The following is a 24121-nucleotide window of genomic DNA, read 5'->3' as shown; positions in this document are numbered from 1 at the left end:
ATTTTACAATACATGTGCTCCATACTTAAAAACTTAATGTGATCCTGGACAAGTTATCTTACCCCTTTAAATATTCATTTTCCTTTTCTGTAAAACAGAGGTGATAATAATACTTCATTAAGAAGATTAACTTGTACAAACATAGCACTTAATAAATGTTCGTTTCTTTCCCCTTGGATTCAGGTGTCAACAAACAGAGAAATAGCCAAAGGGCCAGCACAGTTGGAACAGAGGTAAATGGGCCTGGGTAACTGGCAAACTGGATCGTCACAAGGTAACTGTGCGACAGGCAAGCATCTAGATGGTTCCAATCTACCTCGGGCAGTTTGAGAGTGCCCACGAGATGTGTTTCCTTTATAGTCCCTGTACTAGAAGCCATCTAACAACAAGCAGGCTCACTGTTTCATAGGCTGATGGAGGATGGATTTGCATCTTATATGATACGTCGCTATGTATGCCCAATTCAATAGACAGCCATTTGGTATTTTAAAGCTACAGCCATGACTTGGTTCTCTTGGTGTTAATAAGAAGAAAAACAAATAAACTATTTAGTTACTATATAATTCAAAATCTCTATTGGTAATGGCCTTGACTGCTTTCCTACTCCGAGGCTTGTTTTTTTCATATTTAATGTCTTATACAAGATTTTGAGAAGGAAAACTTAAAAATTTTAATTAGAACCATATCCTAAATATCCTTCTGCTCCTCTGCATATTTGTTTATTTTTTCTTAGGATTGATTTGTTAAGAGTTTTGGAATTACCGGAGAAGAGCTTTTGAGGATGTTTGAAATCCATGATTCAAAACAGGGAAGGTCACAAGAGTGATGGGATTGGTTATGACACCAGAAGGATCCAGCCATTCCTCAAACCAGGGGCTCAGAACACTCCACCCTGCACTTCAAGGAGATGTTGTAAACCCTCCCAAGGTTTTAATGCCCCTTCGTGCTTTAACGTTCCAGAAGGCTCATTTCTGAATAATAATAAAACTGCCACGAAAAACAAAGTGAGCTTTGGATGATACCAAGGGCTCAGCCATTCCTCCCACCAATGGAAAGGGAAATTTCGATAAGACACGAACAGTACTTGATTTTACCTAATGGGAATCACAGCTCTGACTCCTTACTTCTCCAAGGGATTCAATAAAACTAAGTGTAACAATAAAAAATGAAATAAAACAAACATCACAAAAACACCCTCCACTAAACTAGGTCCCCTCGTGACCCTAGATTTATCTCTGTAGCCATGTTACATCTTTCAGAAAGTGGCAAAAACCACTCTTTTTTTTTTAAATACAGGAGTTAATGCTGATATGATCAATTAAATAAAACAGAATTGGGCACAGACAGATGCCTTACCAAAATGGAAATAAATATCCTGAGAATCTGCATAGAGGTTATTCAGGATACTCATGGTATTCCAACTACTTCAGTGGCATCAGGCACAGTTTTAGGGAAAAGGGGCCCTGATGAATAGACGTACTTTTAATTCATTTAAAGGCAGTGATTTGAGATTTAAGGGATTTTGGGGTGAGTTGGGGAAGGTTGCGCAACCACAGAAATGTCATTTAAACCATGAAAAGTTTTTCATCCAGAAATCCCAAGGGTTTTACTTATGTTGATGTCTATTCCCCACCTGAGGGAGGCAGAAGAATGATTATGAGAGGAAGAAGGGTCTCTGAGACCCAAACTGGAGGCACAGATAGAGGTTGGGTTTCCTTAGGCATCCCTGGCCCAGCCCACAGTTGTGAAGAAATTATTATGGATTTATTATTATGCTTTGGAGCCTCATCTCCTAAGTGAGACTGTAGCCCTCCTGACCTCTCTCTGTCCCCTTCAGTATTTTCTTTTTTTTTTTTTGGCCGTACAGCTTGTGGGATCTCAGTTCCCTGACCAGGGGTTGAACCCAGGCCATAGCAGTGAAAGCCCAGAATCCTAACCACTAAGCCACCAGGGAACTCCCCCCTTCAGTATTCTTTACGTACAGCAGCTATGCAAGACATTCGTTGATGGAATGGCCTCCGTTCTATGAGACTGGAGGTAACTAAACGGTTCTCAGCAGGTTATGTGTTATTTATACAAACAAAAAATTCTAGCAGAACACACATGACTAGTTGCTATAACTGCTTCTAGAGGTGGATTTACAGTGAAGTGAATGAAGCTGAAGATTCAGAACCTCACATTTTCATAGACTGCTTCCAAGGCCCTGGACCTAATTTTGTAATTTGGTGTTATTTGCCTTAAAGAGGTTTCCAAATTACATAAGCTTCAGGCCTCACAAAGCTTGGATCTGCTCTGAGCTGTTCTTAAAAGCCTTCCATGAATACCATCGTGGAGTTTTTATCTGCCATTATTTTAACTCCTACTTATCCAAAGCAAATATAAATCAATTAGCTCTGGAACCATGGACAAATTAGGCCTGGGTTTCCTCGCTTCCGAAAATGACAAACAACTGCATAGGATTCCTCAAGTCTCAAAAGAGAGAGATGTGGAGAAGATACAGTGGGAAAAGAAAGCAGCAAAGGACCCCCAGCCCCAGTCTCGGCTGCACTGCTAACAGCTGGTATGTGACCTTCAGTGAGGAACTTCACCTCTCCAGACCACAATTTTCTCTACTGTGAAACGCGTCAGGTGGACAAGATGCTCTCTGAAGCCCCATCTCGTCCTGTGCTTCCAATACCCTAATTTATGCTGTAGGTCACACCTCTCACCTACTCTCACCAGATGCTCACAAGAGCCCCAGGGAGTATTCAGCGGGGTATTCTGGTGAGCTTCTGGCTTCTAATTCAGTGTTCTTTTTGCTACACCCCACTGCAGACATTTGCCAGCCGAACAGTAAATAAGGCTGATGTCACCGGCTTTGATGGCCTTCAAAAAATGCGCTGTTGTCATGCCGAGTCAAAGATGACGCTCTGACATGAACCAGGCTTGTAGCGTGTGGACGTGGTGATCACGAGCGTGCAGCTCCCTTCCCACGAGAGGCAGTGGATTTGAAGCTGCAGCTGGTACAGCTGGTCTGCAGGGAAACGTCATTTTTTTTTCCTCATGCCTCCATTCCAAACCAGGTTTCCTTTTCTCCATTACTTGACTGTCCATTGCTGACAGCTGGACAATCATTGGAATCACCTGGGGCACCCAAAAAAAAAAAACAATCCTCAGCAGCCCCAACTCCCCAGAACTCCCAAATTTACATTCCTGGAGATACTGGGGGCCAGGGATCTTTAATTCTAAAAGCTTCCCAGCTGATTCTGATTACCCAGCGGGTGAGAATATCGCTGTTCTCGGTAGTTTTCTCTATCTTAACAGGCCTGGAAATGCCACAGCACTTGAAACCGTCTATCCCGCTACTCTGATGCCTCTTGTTACAAAATCAGCTGGGGCAGTGTTGGCTGGGACAAGTAACAGCAGCCAGAGGACACCCCTATCACAAAAGACCACGCATTGTACGATCCCGTTATATGAAGTGTCCAGAGTAGACAACTCCATAGAGTAGATTACTGGTTGCCAGGGGCTGGGAAAGGGGAATAGGAAGTAAAGGGAGGGGACGAGGCGGGCAGAGATGGAAGGAGTGGTGATGGCTAAGGGGAATGGGGTTTCTTCTGGGGATGATAAAAATGGTCTAAAATTGACTGTGGTGATGTGAATATGCTGAAAACCATTAAAATGTATGCCATAAATGGGTGAATTGTATGGTATGTGAATTATATCTCAATAAATATATCAGTAAATAACCAGCCCTGGGCTTCCCTGGTGGCGCAGTGGTGGAGAATCTGCCTGCTAATGCAGGGGACACGGGTTCGAGCCCTGGTCTGGGAAGATCCCACATGCCGCGGAGCAACTAGGCCCATGAGCCACAACTACTGAGCCTGCGCGCCTGCAGCCTGTGCTCCGCAACAAGAGAGGCCACGACAGTGAGAGCCCCGCGCACCGCGATGAAGAGTGGCCCCCGCTTGCCACGACTAGAGAAAGCCCTTGCACGGAAACGAAGACCCAACACAGCCAAAAATAATAAAATAAATTAAAAGAAGGCTCAACATTTAAAATAAAATAAAATAAAATAACCAGCCCTAACCTTCCCTTCCTCCTCTGCACACACACATAAACACACACCCACACACGTACCATGCCAACTTGTGATCACTGGCAGGTTAATCACAAACACCCAACAGGTGAATGTCCTCCGTGTTTGGCATTCAGCCGCCTTATCACCTCACTCACCTGTGACCACTTGTTATGACCCTCCTCCCACCCTCCCAAACCAGATCCCAAATTGTCCCAGGACAATGGCACCACCTGGTGGCCAACCCAGGAAATCTCTGACTAGGTATTTCTGCGCTACCTCCTCTCTCATTGTCTGAGGACCTCAGGCATAAGCCATTCTCTCGTTTTCTTCTGCCAACTTCAGGGTTCAGTTAATTCTCATTTAGGTAATCTCCAATTTATACACAAGCATTCCCTTCCATCTCTTCTCCCAATCCTTTCCCAGAGTCCAACCCTTCAACTGCTGCTAAAAAGCTTAAGGAACTTCAGTTATAAGCCTGCACTGTGAAGAAGGCAAAATCTGAAAGTGGTTAGTCACAATCCGATCTAATAAAGAACAACGCACCTTATTAACAAATATTTTGGAGAATATGAAAAGCAAACAGCTACATAATAGATGGAAAGATGGTCAGTTTTGCTGGTAATCAAATAAATACAAGCTGAAACAATGAGTGTCATTTTTGCCTGTCAAAAGATTTAAAAAGGTAATACTAATAGTTAACAAGGGAGACAAGATTCCCACAAACAGAGGAAGAGAGAGCAGCCCTATTACTCCAACATTTACAGAAATCAATCTAACAGTAGGTAGGAAATGGAGCCTAAAAATATGCATGGAGCTTGACCCAAATTTTCTTTTCATAGAAATATATACCCTAGAGAATTTATCAGGAGTCTACACAAAGATTCATATGCAAATATGATCACTGAAGCAATGTTTTTGATGGGGACAAACTGGAACAACTCTAAATGTCCTGTATTTGGGGAATACTTAACTGAACGTGGGATAAACATATAATAGACTATAATTCAGTTACTAAGAATAATTACAGTGATTTTTAAAAATGATAAACAAAAAGGCTCTTGATATCATATTAAGTATAAAAATCCAGATTAAAATATTTACAGTATGGGGGGGAGGGATAAATTAGGAGGTTAGAATTAATGCATACACACTATTACATATTAAATAGATAACCAACAAGTACCTGCTGTACAGCACAGGGAACTATACTCAGTATTTTGTAATCTATAAGGGAAAAGAATCTGGAAAAATATATATATGTATGTATAACTGAATCACTGTGCTGTACACCTGAAACTAACACGACATTGTAAATCAACTATACTTCAATAAAAAAAATTTACAGTATAATTTTTTTAAATTACATTTATGTGCATAGAAAAAGAGACTGGAAAGAAGCACAATAAATGTTGAAAGTAGGTATCTCTCCGTGGTAAGACTGTAAATAATTTATTGTCCAAATCATCCACAGTGGCCTTTATTACTTTTTTAAATTACTTTTATAATAAGAAAAATTACTATAAATATAAGTAGTCCATACCACCTAGAGAGTCTTTAAAGGTACCCCAAATTTCCTTCTGAAATGTGCTGCACCAGGAAAAATAAAGCCTGCAGAGAAGTGGTTCTCCACAGGGGGCGATGTTGACCCACAGATGACATTAGTTCTGGTTGTCACAAGTCAGGGAGTTCTGCCTGCATGTAGAGGGCAGGTGCCAGAGATGGAGCCCTCACAGCAGAGAAGTCTCTGGCCCAATGTCACGGGTGCTGAGAGTGAAAACCCTGCTCTCAAGTCAAACTCACACGATTTGAATCCAGACCTGTATCTGTATCCCCCTTAGCTGGTCAGTCCTGGTCAACTACTCACCAACTCTGTACATCAACTTGCCCTTGTGAGAGAGCAGCATCTGCATAGGATTTCTGAGGGCAAAAGTAAGCATATATATATATATATATATATATATATATATATATATATATATATATAGTGTCTGGCATATAGTAGATGCAAAATAAACATTAGTTCTCTTCCCCTAGAACCACATTTAAAGGAAAAATACTATTACGTATTCAATTTTGTGTTTCCTTTTGTTAGGTATTATAAAAAGAGAGCTTCTTAACCTTTTAACTAACCTCAATTACCTTTTTCAAACGTACATTTGGAGTCAAGTCAGCTTTGATGTGCTCTCCCCAGATTCTAGAGCTTTAATATCAGGTTGATAGGATGAAAAAAAGTGAATTCTTGAATCTACCAAAAACTCATGGAGGCAAATGTTCTAAGTACTGGGGCTAATGTAGGTGAAAAGCTGATCTTCTGTCCTGACACTGCCCACTGGGTCCTCCCTGGGGTCTGGAGGGGGACACAGGGCACCAAAGGACACACAGGTGTTGTGTGTGCATCTCTGCTTAAATCAGAGGGAGGCTGACGGTCATCACGTGCTCTCCTCGGTGCTGTAAGTGGGGGTGAGGGATGAGATCTGACTCGTCTTGGACCACAGATGAAGGCTCTGAAGCAGGGTGGGGAGGCCTGGGTGGGTAGGCGGGCTGCAGAGAGAGTTGCGTGGGTACCAGGTACCAATCGCTTACTCTGCTCAAGGCCTGGATCTGGAGAGCTGGGAGGAGCTGACCACTCCCTGCCTGCAGGCACGTCTTGCACAGCCCAGACCTCCAGGCTCCACAACTCTGCCTGTAAAAAGAAGCCAGAGGCGCTGACCTGGCTCCAGAGTGCTGTATACAGACCCAGTTCAATGAGAACCAACTGCCAAAAATCCTCTTCACTGACCCCATGCGAAGACAAAGAATCCTTCTGATATTAGTAAAATGCACCATTTACCGTCAGAAGAACTGCTCTTTTACCCATCCCTTCGGAAACATTTTCAGGCAATAGCACCTGCACTGTTGCCATATTTTTGCACACTCCAGCGACCAAGGACTATTCAGAGTCTGGACAAACTCACAAGTGGTCCTTCCCGTCAAATGCTGAAGGATTAAAAAAAGAAGGCAGGCAAGCAAGAGACAGGAGAAGCGACCTGCTGGTTCAGTTCAGGAGACGGGTGTCTGCGGTAGTTTACAGCAAAGGGACTCCTCCCAGCAGGCCCAGCCAATCTTGCTGCTCAGGTGGAGAACGTGAGTCACTCACATCTCGTCCAAACCGTGCCGGGCTTGTTGACACAGGCCTGCTGAGCTCTCGGACCAGGAAGGTCCCCTGGGCCTCTACAGGGCAGGCCACTCTACTGGACTGACCATCTCCCCAGCCACAATCTGTCTCATGCAGATAACCTCGGACAGGCCTCCGGGGGAGATGGCCAGTAGTGCCCCGAGCCTGTCACCTTGGTTGTTTCCAGCCCTGGGGGGAGTATCACCCTGCTTTGCTCAGGCCAAACACCATGCCAAAGTTCTCACTGCACGGTGTTGCCACACCCACTGGGCACCAGCGTCCTCTGAAGTGCTGGGAGGGGTCAGCCTCTGGCCCCCTGAGAGCTTACGATCCAGTGTGTCCAACACGGAACAGGTGGAGCAGCTAGAGGAAAGAGCTGGTCCACAGACCATCCAGCCTGTGCTGAGCACGGCGGGAGGCACGCTCCCTCGATTCTCTCTCTGACGTCCACACGCGCTGAGTGACTGAAGCAACGCCCACCTCCGTCCCCCGAGATCCCAATGGTGTTGGTGCCTAATGCACACGTATCTGACCAAGACACAAAGAAATACCCCACCCACCTCCCACCTAAAACCACCACCGCCGCCGTTGCCAGCCAGGCTCGGGGCAGCCTTTTTATCTGCAAGGGGACAGAGGAGGGTGCAGGACACTGCAGAGAAGGGGGACAGGCAGAGTCACACGCACCATGTACCCCTGTCCCCGGATGCTCTTAAGTAGAAAAACTCGGTGACAACCCTCAAAGTGACCAGCTTTCCTGTCACCTCCCCTCTACCCCTAACCACCCTGCACTCAACACATTCTGGATACAATGTCTATTTCTTCCCGCCTCCTCCTGCCTGAACCTGAGTCCCCATGATCCACAAGATCCTTCCTCAAGGAAGCCTGGCTCAAGTTCAACTGACCTGCAGCGTTTTTGTGTTTTTTTTTTTTTGCGGGGTTGGGGGGTGCGTAGGGCAACGCCTTACCTCCCCTCAGAGCTCCTGCGTGGTGACTGTGAGAGCCACATTCTGGACTCTCAGCTCCTATCCCAGCGTGTGGAAAGTGTGCATTTCTATTTTTATGTCCCTTTCCCTCACCTAGACTTCAAGCTCCTCAGACAAGGGCTGCTACAGTCACAGTTAAGAGAACACGGGCCCGGCCGCTCCCCTGCAGCTCCGCGGATACCAGTCTGTATCACACCCATTTAACTGACCCACTCCACTGGAGCGAGGGGGTGTATGAAAATACAGTTTATCATTCCTGATCTTGCGTGTGTTTTCTCATTCTCACCCCTCTGGAGCACCAATGGAAAACGCATCCGGGGATGGGGTGAGGGGAAAGGCAGTCCAGTCCTGTTCTGTCCCCGATCCTCAGGAAAACTACCCAATTCCTCGGGTCAGAGTTTAACTTTTACTAACAGGCTAAGAGAAGATAATGACTGACTCTTATTTCACAAAGATCCTATGTAAAAAAATTAGATGTGTGTTGGTTGGTTTGAAAATGTATCAAGGTTACAGCACCTGGCATGCGGTAGGCACCCAGTAATTACTTATGGAGTCAGTAAAAATGGAAATGTGTTAGATGATATTTTGATAGGATGCATGGTTCAGGGGAAGCATACTGATCATGGCCTGCTAGTCACGCCAGCACGTGGACAGTCTGCTCTCAAGCGACTGAGAACACGCTTTCCAACCCATCTGCACACCATTCTCACACCAGCATCTCCTACATGCACATGAGCATGCTTCGCTCTTGGCTCCGCAGCTGACTAAACAGTCAGTCTTCTTGACTTTTAAAAGATGTTTCTATAACCCATGTCATGGCCAAACACAGGACATATAGTTATAAGGATAAGAAATAGAACAGAGCATGGTTGGGTACGGAAAAATTGCTATTTACTGGTTTTCAGGAAGCATCTCTCTTCACTATAGTCACATGTTCCTAACTCTTAAGGTCAACACTAGTAGAGCACTTCATAGGACTGGGGGTGGGGGGATTGGGGGGGATGGGTACAGTACTGGTTTCTCCAAAGTCTTACATGCAGCTATGGCGGGCAGTTTCCCCAGGCCAAGCCTAGGAGGACACAGGGAACAGGGAACATAGGATATGACCGTAGACATGACCACCTTCCAGCCCTGAAGCCATTTATACCTAGAAATACATATGGTAGAATGAAACAGGTAATGACCATGACAACAATGCTTCCCATATGAGTAATATCTCATATTGTCCCAAACACTTTTATATGTATCATTTAACCTGACTGCTATATCAACCCTGTGAGATGGCCTGGGTAGCTTACCTCCATCTTCAGACTGGGAAACTAAACTTCATAGAGTTTAAGGGACTTGCTTAGGGCCACAATGGCGGGTCTGAGCCAGGACTCAAACCCCCGGGCTTCGAGCCTCGGTGCTTTTCCTGCTACGCCACGTGATGATCACCTCCCCCACCATCCACACCACGTGCCCCTTCTGCCACTCCAGTCCCATGGCACACCATGGGTAAAAGCCACACTTAGTTTTAATCGTGGTGCCAAGCTGTGGTCTGCTAAACCCTCCCAGCCGGCTTTCACAGCTTTCTTTATGAACCGTGGTGCCCAAGGTATTTGCACCAATTTGTTCCAAGAGGGCAGTCTGTCGGAAAATTTGCTTTCTGAAGCTTCACGTCCCTGAAACACCATCTGCCCCAACCCGCCTGTGGTTTACCACGACTCCCAGCATCATTACAGCTTCTCAGCTAAATATCACAGGATTAGCCAAGTCTACGGGGATGGAAGACAGCTGGTTGGAGAAATTCAGTCAAACCTAACACAGCTGGCTTGCCAGCTAGATCGAAAAGCTCAAGCTGTGTGATTGTGGGCAACTTGACACTTTTTTTTCACTGTTAGAAAGGTTATATCAAACCAGACAGGGTTTGGGAAAGTAGTTTTGCAAACCATAAAGTATTATATAAGATTTTGTTACCACTATTCCATTTCCCACATGTGTGTGATCTGCTTTGTCCATTATCTGTGGAAATCATGTCCTGTGGTGACTCAGAACGCTGCTGTTGCCGTGCCCTGTCTCCAGATGGCAAGTCTCAGGTGACGAGGTCCCAGCTTGAACCTGCTCTGGGCTTCAGATAGGACAGCTGTGTCTGGGAGGACACCAGCCAGAAGCTATTTGCATGAGGAACTGAGATGCCTCCTGGGGAGAAGCTCAAACCAAAGGAAGGAGGAGTCTGGCGGGCAGACCCTGAGGCAGGGATAAGTCCTGCCTTTGTGGTTAGTGGGCGGGGTGGGGGGTGGGGATTGTTAACCCCTACGGTGCCTGATGCCTAGTTAGGTTTCTCTCCCTGTGCAACCTCTCCTGTGATCTACGGAGAGCAAGGTGGGGGGCTGGGTGTTGCTGGGAACAGTGAGAAATAAAATGGAAAGCTCTGTTTTCCTAAAACTCTCCAGGGTTTAGGGGCACACTGACGGGGTACACTGACGGGGCTCCCCATGCCCTCGCCACCCAACACTTTACGACAGGCTCCCTGAGGTTGTAACAGCTCAATGCTCTGTGTTCAGAATCATACGTGGATTTACGGCACTTTGCAGGAGCTGAGGTCCTAAGTGAGTAGGTGGAAGAAGAGCCAGTGAATTTTGAATTTTAGGGTTAAAATGCTCGAAATAGGGAGTTCCTGGCGGTCCCGTGCATCCACTGCAGAGGGCAGGGGTTCAATCTCTGGCTGGGGAACTAAGATCCCACAAGCCGCGTGGTGCGGCCAAAGAAATAAAAAATAAATATAAAATGCTTGAAATATAGTTACAGGCTGGATGATCTTGACTGATCTAACACTAGTTTCACCTGCTGGCATCTCAGAAGTCAATGTTGTTTCCAAAGAGCAAATACAGTGAGAGGTTCTTTCAAAAGATATTTTGTGAGTATCTATTATGTGCCTGGCCCTGTCTAGGCTCTGCAGATACAAAAAGCAGGGCAGACATTGTGTCTGCTCCTGCAGATCTTACAGTCTGGTGAAGAAGGCAAGCAGCAACCTCATCATAAATGCCAATTCACAGGCAGTCTATATAGAGCAGCAAATTCAAAGAAAGATCAATAATGAGCCCAGGAACAAGGATCATCCTTAAAGATAAACCTACTTCCCCAGTTTGGTCCAAGATCAAGCCTGTCCTCAACCACACCATTAATCAACTAGCGTAAGAAGGGTACGCCAGGGTCCAGCTCAGGCTCTGAAACACATTCAAATACTAGCTGCAACCCTGGACAAGTCACTTCTCTGACCTTCTGCTTCCACAACTGTAAAATGTGGCAAAGAATACCTGCTCTCCTTGCCTGAATCAAGGAAGCAAGTGTGAACTTGCTTGCAAGCATGAACTTCACAGCATCCCGACATACTTCTGCCTCTTCCCTTTTTTCCCAGCTGAGGAAAGACCTAAATCCAGGCCTCCATCTGAGCTCCCGGTTTCATCTCCCACCTCCCCAGGAAGGTTCACCCCTCAGTCATCTGCTCTTCATCCCACATCTTTAACTCTCTATTGGGTCTTGCCAATTAGCACTTCAACAAGTGCAAATCTCTAAAACAACCACCTACACAAAAACCTTCCTCATCTCTACATCACCATCATCTCTACATCATCATCCTTCCACAACTGTTACTCAGTCTTCTCCCCACTACCCGACATTCTGGAACAGATGTTTACATCGTGTCTTCTCTCCTGTTTCCTGCACTGTGGTTTCTGGCCCCACTACTCCGCAGAACCCGTTCTGCCCAAAGACCCCCGGGAACTTCAGTGTTGCTACACACAGTATACACTTTACACCCAATGGTCCTTATTTCACACGACCTCTCTGTTGATTTTGACAAAGGTGACCACTGCCCCTTCCTGAAACACTCTTTCCTTGTTTACACCGCACCTTACTGGTCCTCCCTAATGCCCAATCTTTCTTGGTTTCCTTCACAGATCCTTCTACCTGGCCCTGTAGACTGAGTAGTCCGGGCCTTTTCTCAGGTGTCTGCTCTTCTTTTATTTATTTATTTATTTTTTGCGGTACGTGGGCCTCTCACTGTTGTGGCCTCTCCCGTTGCAGAGCACAGGCTCCGGACGCGCAGGCCCAGCGGCCACGGCTCACGGGCCCAGCCACTTCACGGCATGTGGGATCTTCCCGGACCGGGGCACAAACCTGCGTCCCCTGCATCGGCAGGCGGACTCTCAACCACTGTGCCACCAGGGAAGCCCCTGCTCTTCTTACTTGATACCCACCCAGGTAATCTCATCCATTTCTATGGCATGAGCTGCCACTAATATGGGGTGACTCCCAAACTCCTTCCTTTACCCAGACAGCTCTCCTGTGTCAGATACATCTGAGTGTGCTTTCTGCACACCTGCACCTGGATGTCCCAGGGCACCTTAAACACAACAAAATCATCATTTTCATCTCCTTATCCTCCCCGCTCCACCAGAAAAAAAACGCAGACCTCCTCCTATTCCTTTTCAATTTCTTATCACTATCCATGCAATTGCCTAAGACAAAACACTGGAAATCATCCAGGGAAATTTTAAGGATTTGAGTTCAGGGTGGTCTCAATGGAACCCCAAAGGACATGGGGCAAACTGGAGGCCCTGGTCCACTGAAAGACAACCCTTCAAGCCCATTGCTCTCATTGGCTCTCCCAGGATGAGGATAACCTAGAAAGAGATTTTAGTCAGGATACCTGGGTCAAGAGTCAGCCCCACCCCTTCCTCCAAATGCCGAGAGAGGCTAGCCTGAAACTTTGAGAGGCCCAGGTCGGTTGTTCAATGTTAACAACTCTTCCCTCCAACCTTCAAATGGGAAGCAACTATTGCCACCCTGTGGCCAAGTGGAGGCACTACGGCTCCTTTACGAGGCCAAAGGTTGGCCAAGTAGAGACTCCTTAGGAGATGAAGCCCAAAATTTAGTGTTATAAAAAGGAATTTTGATATTTTTAGGTTTGGCAATACTGGTTTAAATTTAATCGGGATCCATCAAGTGGCTTGGTATCTGGGGTTATCATGTGGTCTAGAATGGTGGGGAAAATGAACCAGTGGCATTGAGGAGACCCTCTTTTACCTGAGGCTCCTATTCTGAAGACTGAAGCACATTTTCCGGTTGGATTCATCAAAAGCTAACATTAGTGTCAGCTGGCAGAGCCACTTCTGATTCCCACGCATCTCTATCCCATAGCTAATGGCTGTCTGAATCAATCCCTTGGACAGCTGGTGGCTTTATTTGTTTCTGGGGATAATATAACAACAGTAGCCATTTAGCTATGTCATAGGGACCAATGAGCCACTTTGAGCTTGGAGGGAGGTGGGCACTGCTGAGATACAAGGTGCACTGAAACGCAGCTGAACTGTACTGCTCACTGGGGGAGTCATCCAAAATAATATCAGGGAAAGCCATTAAAGACTGGAAGCGTGTTCCTGATATCCACAGAGTGAGAGGAGGCAGGCCTACATTCAGTTACTAACGGAACCCACTGTGAGAGCGGGCTGAAGCCCCACTACGAGAAAACCAGGTTTCAGAACAGTCGCTGAGATCACACACAGCTAATAAATAGTATGGTTAAGATTCAACCCGTGACCACCTAGAGGGGTGGGGTAGGGAGGGTGGGAGGGAGACGCAAGAGGGAGGAGACATGGGGATATATGTATATGTATAGCTGATTCACTTTGTTGTAAAGCAGAAACTAACACACCATTGTAAAGCAATTATACTCCAATAAAGATGTATTTAAAAAAAAAAAAGACTCAACCCCGCTTTTCCTTACCATCAAAGCGTGTTTTCTTCTCTATAAAACAAGTTGGTGCCTGTTTGTCTTTACTTTATATTTTTGTTTTGCTTTGGGTTAAGAATTTACACATTTGATGACCATCCTTTAATAATATAGTCTCTCTCTTTTTTTTTTTTTGCGGTACACGGGCCTCTCACTGTTGTGGCCTCTCCCGTTGCGGAGCACAGGCTCTGAGGCCACGGCTCACGGGCCCAGCCGCTCCGCGGCATGCAGGATCCTCCCGGACCAGGGCACGAACCCGTGTCCCCTGCATTGGCAGGCGGACTCTCAACCACTGCGCCACCAGGGAAGCCCTATAGTCTCTTTTTCCCCAGACAGAAGATGAGCACAAATCACAACTCTCCATTAATTACTTAATGGTTAGCAATTCTCATGCTAGAAGATGTTTCTCATACAAATTTTTAAACTCCATGGTTATTTTCTCTACACTATATGCAAAGCTATGTAAAATCAGTTAATTTGGGGGCAAAGTATGATTAATCCTCACAATGTTTATAACATCATCAAAAATCTTTACAATTGTAATTAAAGGAATACATTTATTTATGAAGTTTCAAAAAAAGAAAAAAATAGAATTTACACATTTGAAAGATGCTCCTCACCAAGTCATGTTTAACATACCTACGGAGAAGTGAAAAATAACCTCCAACCTCTTAGGATGTTTTGGGCAAATGTTTCCTCCCCAGGGACCACTTAGAGCAGGTCAACCAGAAGTCTGGCTTAACAACGAGTGACTTAACAACCAGGAGGCTGCGTACCAGGTTTCAGGAATCCTCTATTGCCTCAAGTCTAGTTGGCCCCCTGCTGGTTTCATTCCATAACTGCAAAAAGCCTTTCCCATTTCTCAATAGGCCCCTGTACAGAAGGTTCAAACCTTGCACCCTGGTGATCAGTCATAGTCAAAGTAAATAGACCTTTTGCCAAGCACATTATCACTGAGTTCCTGGCAAAAACCTCTAGGTAGATTTTTTGAAACACAGAACAGAAATGGAATATTTTCCTTGAACTGAAAGGAATAGAGTCTCAAAAGATCCAGAAGTCAAATAGAATTTATGTACTTATTGCTGCCAGATATACTTATTTTTTAAATATTTATTCAAATATACATTCATTCTTCAAATATTTACCAAGTGCCTACTATGTGTCTGGGTATAAAGCAGTAAATAAAATAGCTATTGCCTCATGGAATTGCCGTTCCAGTAGGGAGACGGACAATAAATAAGCAAGGAAACAAACATTCATTATAAATTTTTAAAATGCTATAAAGTTTTAAAAAAACAAAAGGGCTCTGTGGCAGAGAAGGGGGGCCACTCAGAGAAGCTGGGTAGGCCTCTCTGAGCGGATGACTTTGAAGCCGAGCCCTGCAGAGGAGGACAGGTATACGCAGAGTGGAAAGAACAGGTGAGAGCCTGGAGGAGGGAAGACACTGGTGTGGGTGTGGGGCTGCAGGGAGGTTGGGAGGGATGAAGGCAGAGTGCAGGTGAAACGGGCAAGGAAGTTGTTGGCCTTCACAAGCACAGCCTAAAAGGCATCTCAACATTAACCTGTGCAGGGCTTCCCTGGTGGTGCAGTGGTTAAGAATCCGCCTGCCAATGCAGGGAACACGGTTTCAATCCCTGGTCCAGGAAGATCCCACATGCCGCGAAGCAACTAAGCCCGTGCGCCACAACTACTGAGCCTGTTCTCTAAAGCCCGCAAGCCACAACTACTGAGCCCGTGTGCCACAACTAATGAAGCCCACGCGCCTAGAGCCCGTGCTCCACAACAAGAGAAGCCACCGCAATGAGAAGCCCGCGCACCGCAATGAAGAGTAGCCCCCGCTCGCTTCAAGCCCGCGCACAGCAATGAAGACCCAACGCAGCCAAAAATAAGAAACAAAAAAAAAAGTTCCTTTCCAGGATATCATGCCAATATCCTGGCGTCACCCCTGGCTCCTCTCTGTTTTTCAGTTCCTACCTCTAACCCACTGGCAAATCCAATTGGCTCCAACTTCAAATATATCCATCCTCCGACCATGCCTCGCCACTTCTCTAGCTGCCATGCTAGTACACCCCTCACCTGGATTATTACCTTAGTCTCCTAACTCATCTCCCCCATTGCAGTCCTCCCTCCCTACAGAGTATTTTCAAGACAGCAGTTGGAGTGGTCCTTTTCAAAGGAAGGCTGATCACATCACTGTCCAAAGTCTCCAGCGGCTTCAGATACACGCTCAAAGGAAAAGCCAAAGCCGCTGTAGGACTGTAAGACCCTATGACATGATCTGTCCCAACACACCACCTCCCACCTCCCCTTCCTGCCCTTACCCCAGTCTCATCTCTTCCTGCGCTCCTGAGTCCTGGGCTACAGCCATACTAGCCTCCTTGCTCTAACCTTATGGCTTTCGCATTTGCAGCCCTCTCCACCTAGAAGGACATGGATCACACAGCTGACTCTCTCAACTCTTATTTTTGCCTGTCTTCCCAGTGAGGAGTCCCCTGCCCCTATTTTGTTTCCTCCATCCCCCTCTTCTGCTTTATATTTTTATAGCACTTATGACCATTTGGCTTATTACATATTTTACTTATTTCTTTATGTAATGACTCTATCTCCCCTGTCCTGCCAATCTTTCAGGTTCATGTTCATTTCTTCAGTACCTAAAACAGTGCCTAGCATTCAAAAAATGCTTGTTGACTTGACAAATGAGTGGTGAGAACAGTGGGCTACAATGGACTAGGAGAGGACAGGAGGTGAGGAAGTACATTAGCATGTGTGGAAAGGTTGCTGTGGAAGAAAAATGGTAGAGTAACTCGAAGGGATATGGGATCAAAGGAGGAAATTTTTTTTTAGTGGGATATATGACCCCAGTGACCTAATAGTAATTTACACTGATACTACATCCTATTTTAAAAGGAGAGTTTATTATGCTATGTTTGAGAGCTTATATACATCTTCAATAGTGAGATTAATCTAAGGATTATACAACTAATTAATCAGAGTAGACACAATAAGAGGAAATTGTCTTCCATGTGCCACTTATTAGACAATGAACAGCGCTGCATGCAAAGAATTGAAGAGTCCAGTAATTGTCACCTAAAATGACAATGATGATTCATTTAGAAATGATTTCATGGTAGAATAGTTGGAGTATGCTAAAACTTTATTTTTGTTTCTCTGAACTGGAATATTACCTGCTTGCAGGTGAATAAATTTAAATCCTACCCCCAAGCTAAATGGAAGCTTCAAGAAGTAATTCACTCAAGGTCACATTACTGATAAATGATGGAGCTGCCGGTTAAATCCAGATATCTTTGGGAACAGTTTATGTTAAATGTGCATTAAAATTCACACCAGAATATATGTATGTATGTGTGTGTGTGTGTGTATATATCGTATTCTTTCTATAAAAATTAGAAAGAAAAACTTTCTAACTTGGTCCTTCATAACAAAATACTAAAATAAATGTTGAAGGGATATGGAAGATACCCCATGTATCTGTCAGACCCCTGGGAATTAGCATGAATGAATGTCAGCAGAGACAATGCAAATAAACGGATGAGTTGAAACAATCCTACACTCACATGAGAAAATATTAGACCACCCAATAAATTAAATGCCAAACTCCAGGACAGGGAAAAATCCCAGGCTTATTTTGTTTCCCTGTTAGCTTGCACCCAGCTGGCAGAATTCTAAGATGACCCCCAAGATTCCCACCTACCGGTGTACATGCCCTGCATAATCCTCTGCCTTTGAGTGTGGGTAGGACCTGTGGGCTATCACTCCCTTGATAAATGACAAAAGTAATGAGATAGTCACTCCTATAATTATATTGTATTATGATTAGCAGACTAAAGGGATATTCTCCCTCCAGATTTGAGGAAGTAAGCTGCCATGTTGTGAGAGGGTCAGTGGCTTACAACCAACCTGAGAGTGGCCTCTGAGAGCTGAAAGGGACCCTGCTGACAGCCAGCAAGAGAAAGGGGACTTTGATCCCACAACAGCAAAAAACTGAATTCTGCCAACAACCTAGATGAGTTTGGAAGAGGACCCCAAGCTCCAGCCAAGACTGCATCTCCTGTCAACACTGTGATTTCAGCCTGATGAGACTGAGCAGGGGGCCCAGCTAACCCAAGCCTGACTCCTGACCAAAGGAAACTGTGAGCTGATCAATGGGTGTTGTGTTAAGCTGCTAAATGTGTGGTAATAGAAAACCAAAACACAAGCCGATATTCATCCCTTCCACAGACACTGAGGAGACCCAGCATGGTTATGACGTCACATTACCCCAAGGGTAATAATGAAAGCAGTTTTTAATTCTGAATTGTTCTAATCCATGCTCTTTCACACCTCCAATGCCTTTTCACTTGACATTACATGATGAATTCCTATTCAAACTACAAAACCCAGGTCAAATGTTGCTTCTTCAAAACAGCATTTCCTTACAGACACCCCCATCCCCTCCCAAGCAGAATAAATTACTGTGTTCTTTACTTCCATGGCAGCAGCTTGCCTGTCCATCTATCAAAACACTGGCCATGATACACTGTAATAACTTCTCCCGGCTCCCACCCCACAAGACTGAGAAACTTTTAGGGCAGAGCTGCCTCAGTCTCCTGCACGGTGGCCGGCACAGAGCCGGTGCTGAACAGCTGGCTACTGAGTAAAGGAAAGGAGGCTGTGGATATACATAGGCTGTTGATGCCCAGGGAGTTGCTGTTTCTTTTCCACACAGATGATCAGGCCTCCAGTATTAATGGAAACCTAGAAAGCCGTCTCCATGACAACAGCTGGGTGACTAATCAAGCACTTTTACTGGTCAAAAGGGCAGATATTTACTGTCTTGAAAGAGCTGGTCTGAAATGGGTAGGTGTACTTGAAGCCAGAGTTGGTAGCAGACGCTGGAAAGGATTTAGATTCACCCCAGAAGGGGTGGTGCGAAGCTCTGTCTGATTTGTTCTGCCTCAAGCCCTGTGCTAGATTTGCATGCTTCTGATTCAAATCATCTGTGTTAATCCATTCCTGAAATAAATGTCAGCCTAAATAGACAACAACTCCACAGAGTTAGTTTTACTCAATGGTTTAAAACTATGGGTAACAAGACAGAAATGAGAATCATATATCAACAATATCCATGGCATTCCCAGGACCCCCAAAGCAGATAGCTGTTTTAGGAAATTATAGACTCAGAAAAATTATACAAAATCATTGCACAGGAAATAGTATTTTCTGGGTGTGTGTTTTGACAAAACTCAGAGAAAGAACTCATGTTTTTCCTTAGGACCCACTCCTGTGGGCAAACACTTGAAGTGCTCTTTTGTGTTCAGACTAAATTGACCATGCTACTGCTTTAGGGCTCCACCTCGGTGGAGAAAGAGAGCATTCAGAATCAGAGGGATACAAAGCAAGGCATGGAAATAAGGCACCTGCTCTTAAGAGCTGCTCATCACCACCTCATAAGAGCGAGATTCCAATTCTCTCTATAAGTAAATCACTAAACAAAAAAAGTATCACTTTCTAATAAAAGTATTACAATCATATTGCCAGAAACTTAGAGGAATTCAGGTGGGAAATGGTCTTATCACCCTAAAACAGTTAAATTAACATCTGTTATATTAAAAAACTTTTTTTAAAGTTATTGACATAAACTCTTAACATCAGTACCTCTTTTGGCTCCCTTGGGCTTATCTGACATCATCCCTAAGAATCAAATCAGATCTTTTAGGTCCTATATTTTGAAGATCTTTTACAAATACTGGCTGGCAGTGGCTCAGAGGCAGCCAGCTGGGGACACAATTTCCCAAAGATCAGTTTGGGAGAAGACATGGGGTCTGGGTTCTAATCTTTTTTTAGTGATAATGCTAGATGCTCCTTCATTCACTTACTAAATATTAATGTACCAGATTTTGTGCTAGATGCTAGGGCTACAGCTGTGAATTAGATAAGGTCCCTGCCCTCACAGGACTTATATTCTCATGTGTATGTATGTATCTATATACTGTGTAGCATAAGAAGAAAGGGAAAACAGAAGGAGGAAGTAGAGTTTCTTCAATATGCATTAATTATTTTACTGCTAATGGAAACTGCAAACTGGCAGAACACAGTAAATACCTTCGATGCTCTGTGGGCCCACAAGGTTCATGGCCTGGTGAGCTGGATACTCTACCCGTGGCCTGGCAATGCCCAGCTGCTCCATCACACCATGGAGCAGCCTCTGGATATCTGTTTCTGAGACCCGGTCAGGGGTTCTCGGGCTATAAGCAGCTGTTGCAGTCCATCCAAATGTCAGCCAAAACACTAGGCCAGACAGCATGGTAGAAACCATCCTGGCAACCATTTTTAACCTGCAGAAAAAAGACCAAACATATATCGATTGGCCACAACTGGCAATTGTGATGATGCAATCATGTAATCACTCCAGGGAGTGATTCAAGGACCTCCCAGGAAGGGACTGCAATGAAAAATTCTTAAGGATTTGCTTAGGCCTTATGTGTCCACCCTAGCCAGGACATCAGCTGTGAGAAGGTATTAAAGAAACAGAACAGTCTGTCTGAGATAGCCAGTTCCCTCTGTCCTCACATTCTTGGGAAGACTAGACTATAATGGCACTTCTCACTCATTTTTTATTGTCCTTACAGCTCCCTGGAAGCTCTGCATTATGCCTACCCCACCACTCTCTCCCTCCCTTAAACCAACAAAAACAACAAAAAAATTTGCCTCAATTTTGAGAAAGGGAGAGGGAGAGTGACATCTTGACTTTTCTAGTCCTGGTGAAGAAAAGGCTCAGGGGAAGGAGTTGGAAGACACAAATGGTAAAGAAGCATAGAAAGCTTAGGAGTGGTACAAGGGAACATCAATACACACAGCTCAGGCCTGCCCTCTAATCTGGGAAGGATTCTTGCTGCACCACATGCTAGCAGGGTGAACTTGGGCAAATGCCTCAACTTCCTTCTCTGCAAAAAGGGATGAGAAAAGCATCCGTCTTATAGGGTTACTCTGAGGTTAAGTGTGAGGGCACATGTAAGAGGACTGAAAACAATGCCAGACACACAGCCCCCCAGATTGCTATTATTATGTTGGCAATATTGCCTTACTGTTCCGGAGGTTCGAATTTGGGGAATCGAAGGGTGATGAGAGAGAAAACAGAACAGGTGAAGGAGACTGGAGAAACCTAGTCTGGGGAGTCAACCTGTCCTGAATGTTGGCTTCCACGCAACCAGAAGCCTGCAGAACAAGAGAACAAATATTCACGCAAATTCCCTCTGCTGAACGTTAGGGTGGAGACTGCAGGCAGTGGCCATGCAAACCCTCTTTTGACCATCCTTCTATGGGAGCGCGCGGGGGGGGGGGGGGCGGGGGGAGAAGGTGGCGGCGGCATGCATTTCTTCCCTGAAACTGAAATATTCATTATCCCCAATATCTACTTCTGTAAAGGAAAGGCTTTTTAAAAAGCCACTCAGATGTAAAACCCTGTACTACAAAGAGCTGAGACAGCAAAGCCCGCAAAATCTGACGAAAAAGGCCAGAGGCAGACACCAGCCTCTCCGGCCATCTCCATCTTTCCCTCCTCCGCTCTGAATGCAGGATGTCTTTGTTTCATTTACACCCCCAGCCAACAGCGTTCTGATTTGATCTCCTTCCTCGGTACTCTTTCCCTCTTATTTAGAGCCGAACCTCCGGTTCCCACACCCATCCTTTGTCTGCCCCCCAGCCTCCAGCTCAAGGATTTCAGCCCGACGCCCTCCCCCACTCCCGATCGTGAAGAGCCCGTTGGTCTGGGTGGGCGTCAGGAGGTCGAGCCGGCCTCAGCGCAGCACTCACCGAGCGGCAGCCGGAGGAGCCTGCTGCGGTCTGGGCCTCGGTGGGGGTCGGGCGCGAAGTGGGGAGATCTGGGTCTCTGGTGCGTCACCTCCCTCCTCGTCTTAGCCCCGCCCCGTCCCTCCTCCAGCAGGTGGAGGTCGCCTGGCCAGGACTCCCCAGAACTCAAACTCAGATGCTGGGGCCTTCCATCCACGCATTCCACATACACATCTCACAGAGACCCTCTTCCTCCATCGACCCCTGTGTAAGTAATTAACCTTTCCTCGAGCAATTATCCAAACAGTGTGCCAGATCGCCTCGCCATTTCTGTCTTTCGTTCTCAATAGCACACCTTCCAGCTTTTTAGAAGTGTTTTAGCTTGAAGAGAAAAGCAGCACTGGGGCAATAGAAGAGACAAAAGTTGAAGAGGCCTTAAGAGCTTTTAATGATGGCAATGATTAGGTAAATCATGAGTGCTTTCAGAAGCCTTTTCATTGAGCAGGAAACCTATGGGGATATTTAATACAAGCTGATAGAAATTTCTGTTAAAGTGATAAACCAAAACCACGTGAAAACTGCTAGGAATATTAGTTCTGAGAGCTACTTCTAAACTTCCACACCAACTATCAAGTAAGATTCCTTTTGCCGGAAGAGAAACCATACTCCCTGCACATTGCGGAAATGTATCCAGGTAGATCCAGAATACCTTCTGTAAAAGATTTATAGGGCAACTTTAACATTTGAATTTTGTTCAAACACAAGAATTGAAATGGGAAACCATACAATGAATATAAGTACTTAAATTTCTTTCGTCAAGACGGGATTGAGGGACTTCCCTGGCGGTCCAGCGGTTAAGACTCCCCCTTCCAATGCAGAGGCTGCGGGGTTCAATCCCTGGTTGGGGAGCCAAGATCCCACACGTCTCTGTGGCCAAAAAACCAAAACATAAAACAGAAGCAATATTGTAACAAATTCAACAAAAGACTTTAAAAATGGTCCACATCAAAGAAAAAATCTTAAAAAAAAAAAAAAAAAGACTGGGGATGAGTAAAGTACCTGGAGGTCCAAGAATAAGTACTTTGAGGAGGTTAGAATCCAGAACTCTGTACATACCCCAGCTCTGTTCCCCGGATCCGTTATCATCTACAGCAATTTTATGCAATGAAGAGGGGGCCTGCAAAATTCATCCATGGCCTTTTGGTTTGAAGCCAACCTCCTTCCTGGCACCTTTTCTTCCATGGATGCTCTTCGGTTTCCAGCTTTTTGTTTCAGTGCATGCTAAATCAGCTGGACAAATACTGTCTATTGGTTCTAGGCTCAAAAGACCATGCTGGGGTTTAATATTTATTATTCACACATACTGAGGTTTTATTCAATTCTGAATTTTACATTAATGTTGTTTCACTGTTATCTTCATTTTGTGCTTGGAAAAATGGAGAAGCCGTTATTACAATTTACCGCCTTCGTGCTGAATGGAAATTTGACTGAAATACACTAAATTGTTTATGCTTCATATGAAATTTGATTTTCTAAAAACATCTATTATATGTCCTGGGCTTGATGATTTTCAAAATCCTATATCAAGTTTTTAGTGATTTTAGAATATTGCCAAGCAGTCTATTAAGTTCTATGTATAACTGTATTGTTTGTTGCTCATAATAATCAAATTAATATTAATTTATTTACTTGTAAGAACAAAGTAAAAATAGTTTTTGGAGTTACTACACATGTCCAGACACTTTAACTTCGTTAAGTATGTTTGTATATCATTTGATCAAATATCCCCATGAGATTGGTAACATTATCTCTATTTTTTATAAGAAAAAAATAAAAGCAGGAATATTAAATCAAGTCTAAAACTCAGCTTTCACGACTCTCCAATTACCTCATCTCCAAGGTTTGCACCTTCATAATCCTTTAATCTGTATTGCAGCTTTCAGCTAACAAAAAATGGGAGTGATATATATGGGTAGTTTTCTTTTTTAAATAAATATCTTTCATTATTGATTAATGATTAATCTCTCAGAAAATCCACTAATTCAGGTGATTTGTACAGTTAATTTCCTATGACTTCTTACTGAATTAGTCTTCCAATTCAACATTTCACCTACCCCCATGGATATAAAAGGACACTGATGTATTTTTAAAACTTTAAAAGCGAAGTTTAAAAAAACTGCTTTGAACCAGACAACAAACATCTCAGAATTTATAAATATTTTCTATTTCCACTTACTCTTATACCATAAACATCTGAAATGCATACCCAGTCTACATTAAATACCTGTTTTCATGTCAGATAAACATGATGTTTATATCTACAGATTTTTAGTCTTTATATAAGTAAATACTTACTAATT

General features: G+C 44.6%; 1 protein-coding gene across 2 annotated transcripts in view; it reads right to left on the bottom strand.

Annotated features, from left to right (window-relative positions):
• SCG5 (secretogranin V) overlaps window positions 1–21926 on the bottom strand; it is a 54361-nt gene extending 32435 nt beyond the window's left edge. For both annotated transcript variants that reach the window (XM_004274033.4, XM_012534538.3), the window contains exons 1-2: window positions 21786–21926; window positions 20076–20308 (exon numbers count right to left, since the gene is read on the bottom strand). In XM_004274033.4, the coding sequence (XP_004274081.1) occupies window positions 20076–20301 (226 nt within the window). In that variant the 5' untranslated portion in view covers window positions 20302–20308; window positions 21786–21926. The remainder of the gene's footprint in view (window positions 1–20075; window positions 20309–21785) is intronic.
• Window positions 21927–24121: the final 2195 nt, after the last annotated feature.

Source organism: Orcinus orca, chromosome 2 (assembly GCF_937001465.1).
Source record: "Orcinus orca chromosome 2, mOrcOrc1.1, whole genome shotgun sequence".
Lineage (NCBI taxonomy): Eukaryota > Metazoa > Chordata > Mammalia > Artiodactyla > Delphinidae > Orcinus > Orcinus orca.
Note: the sequence above shows the minus strand (reverse complement) of the source record. Positions and strands in the feature narration are given on the sequence as shown.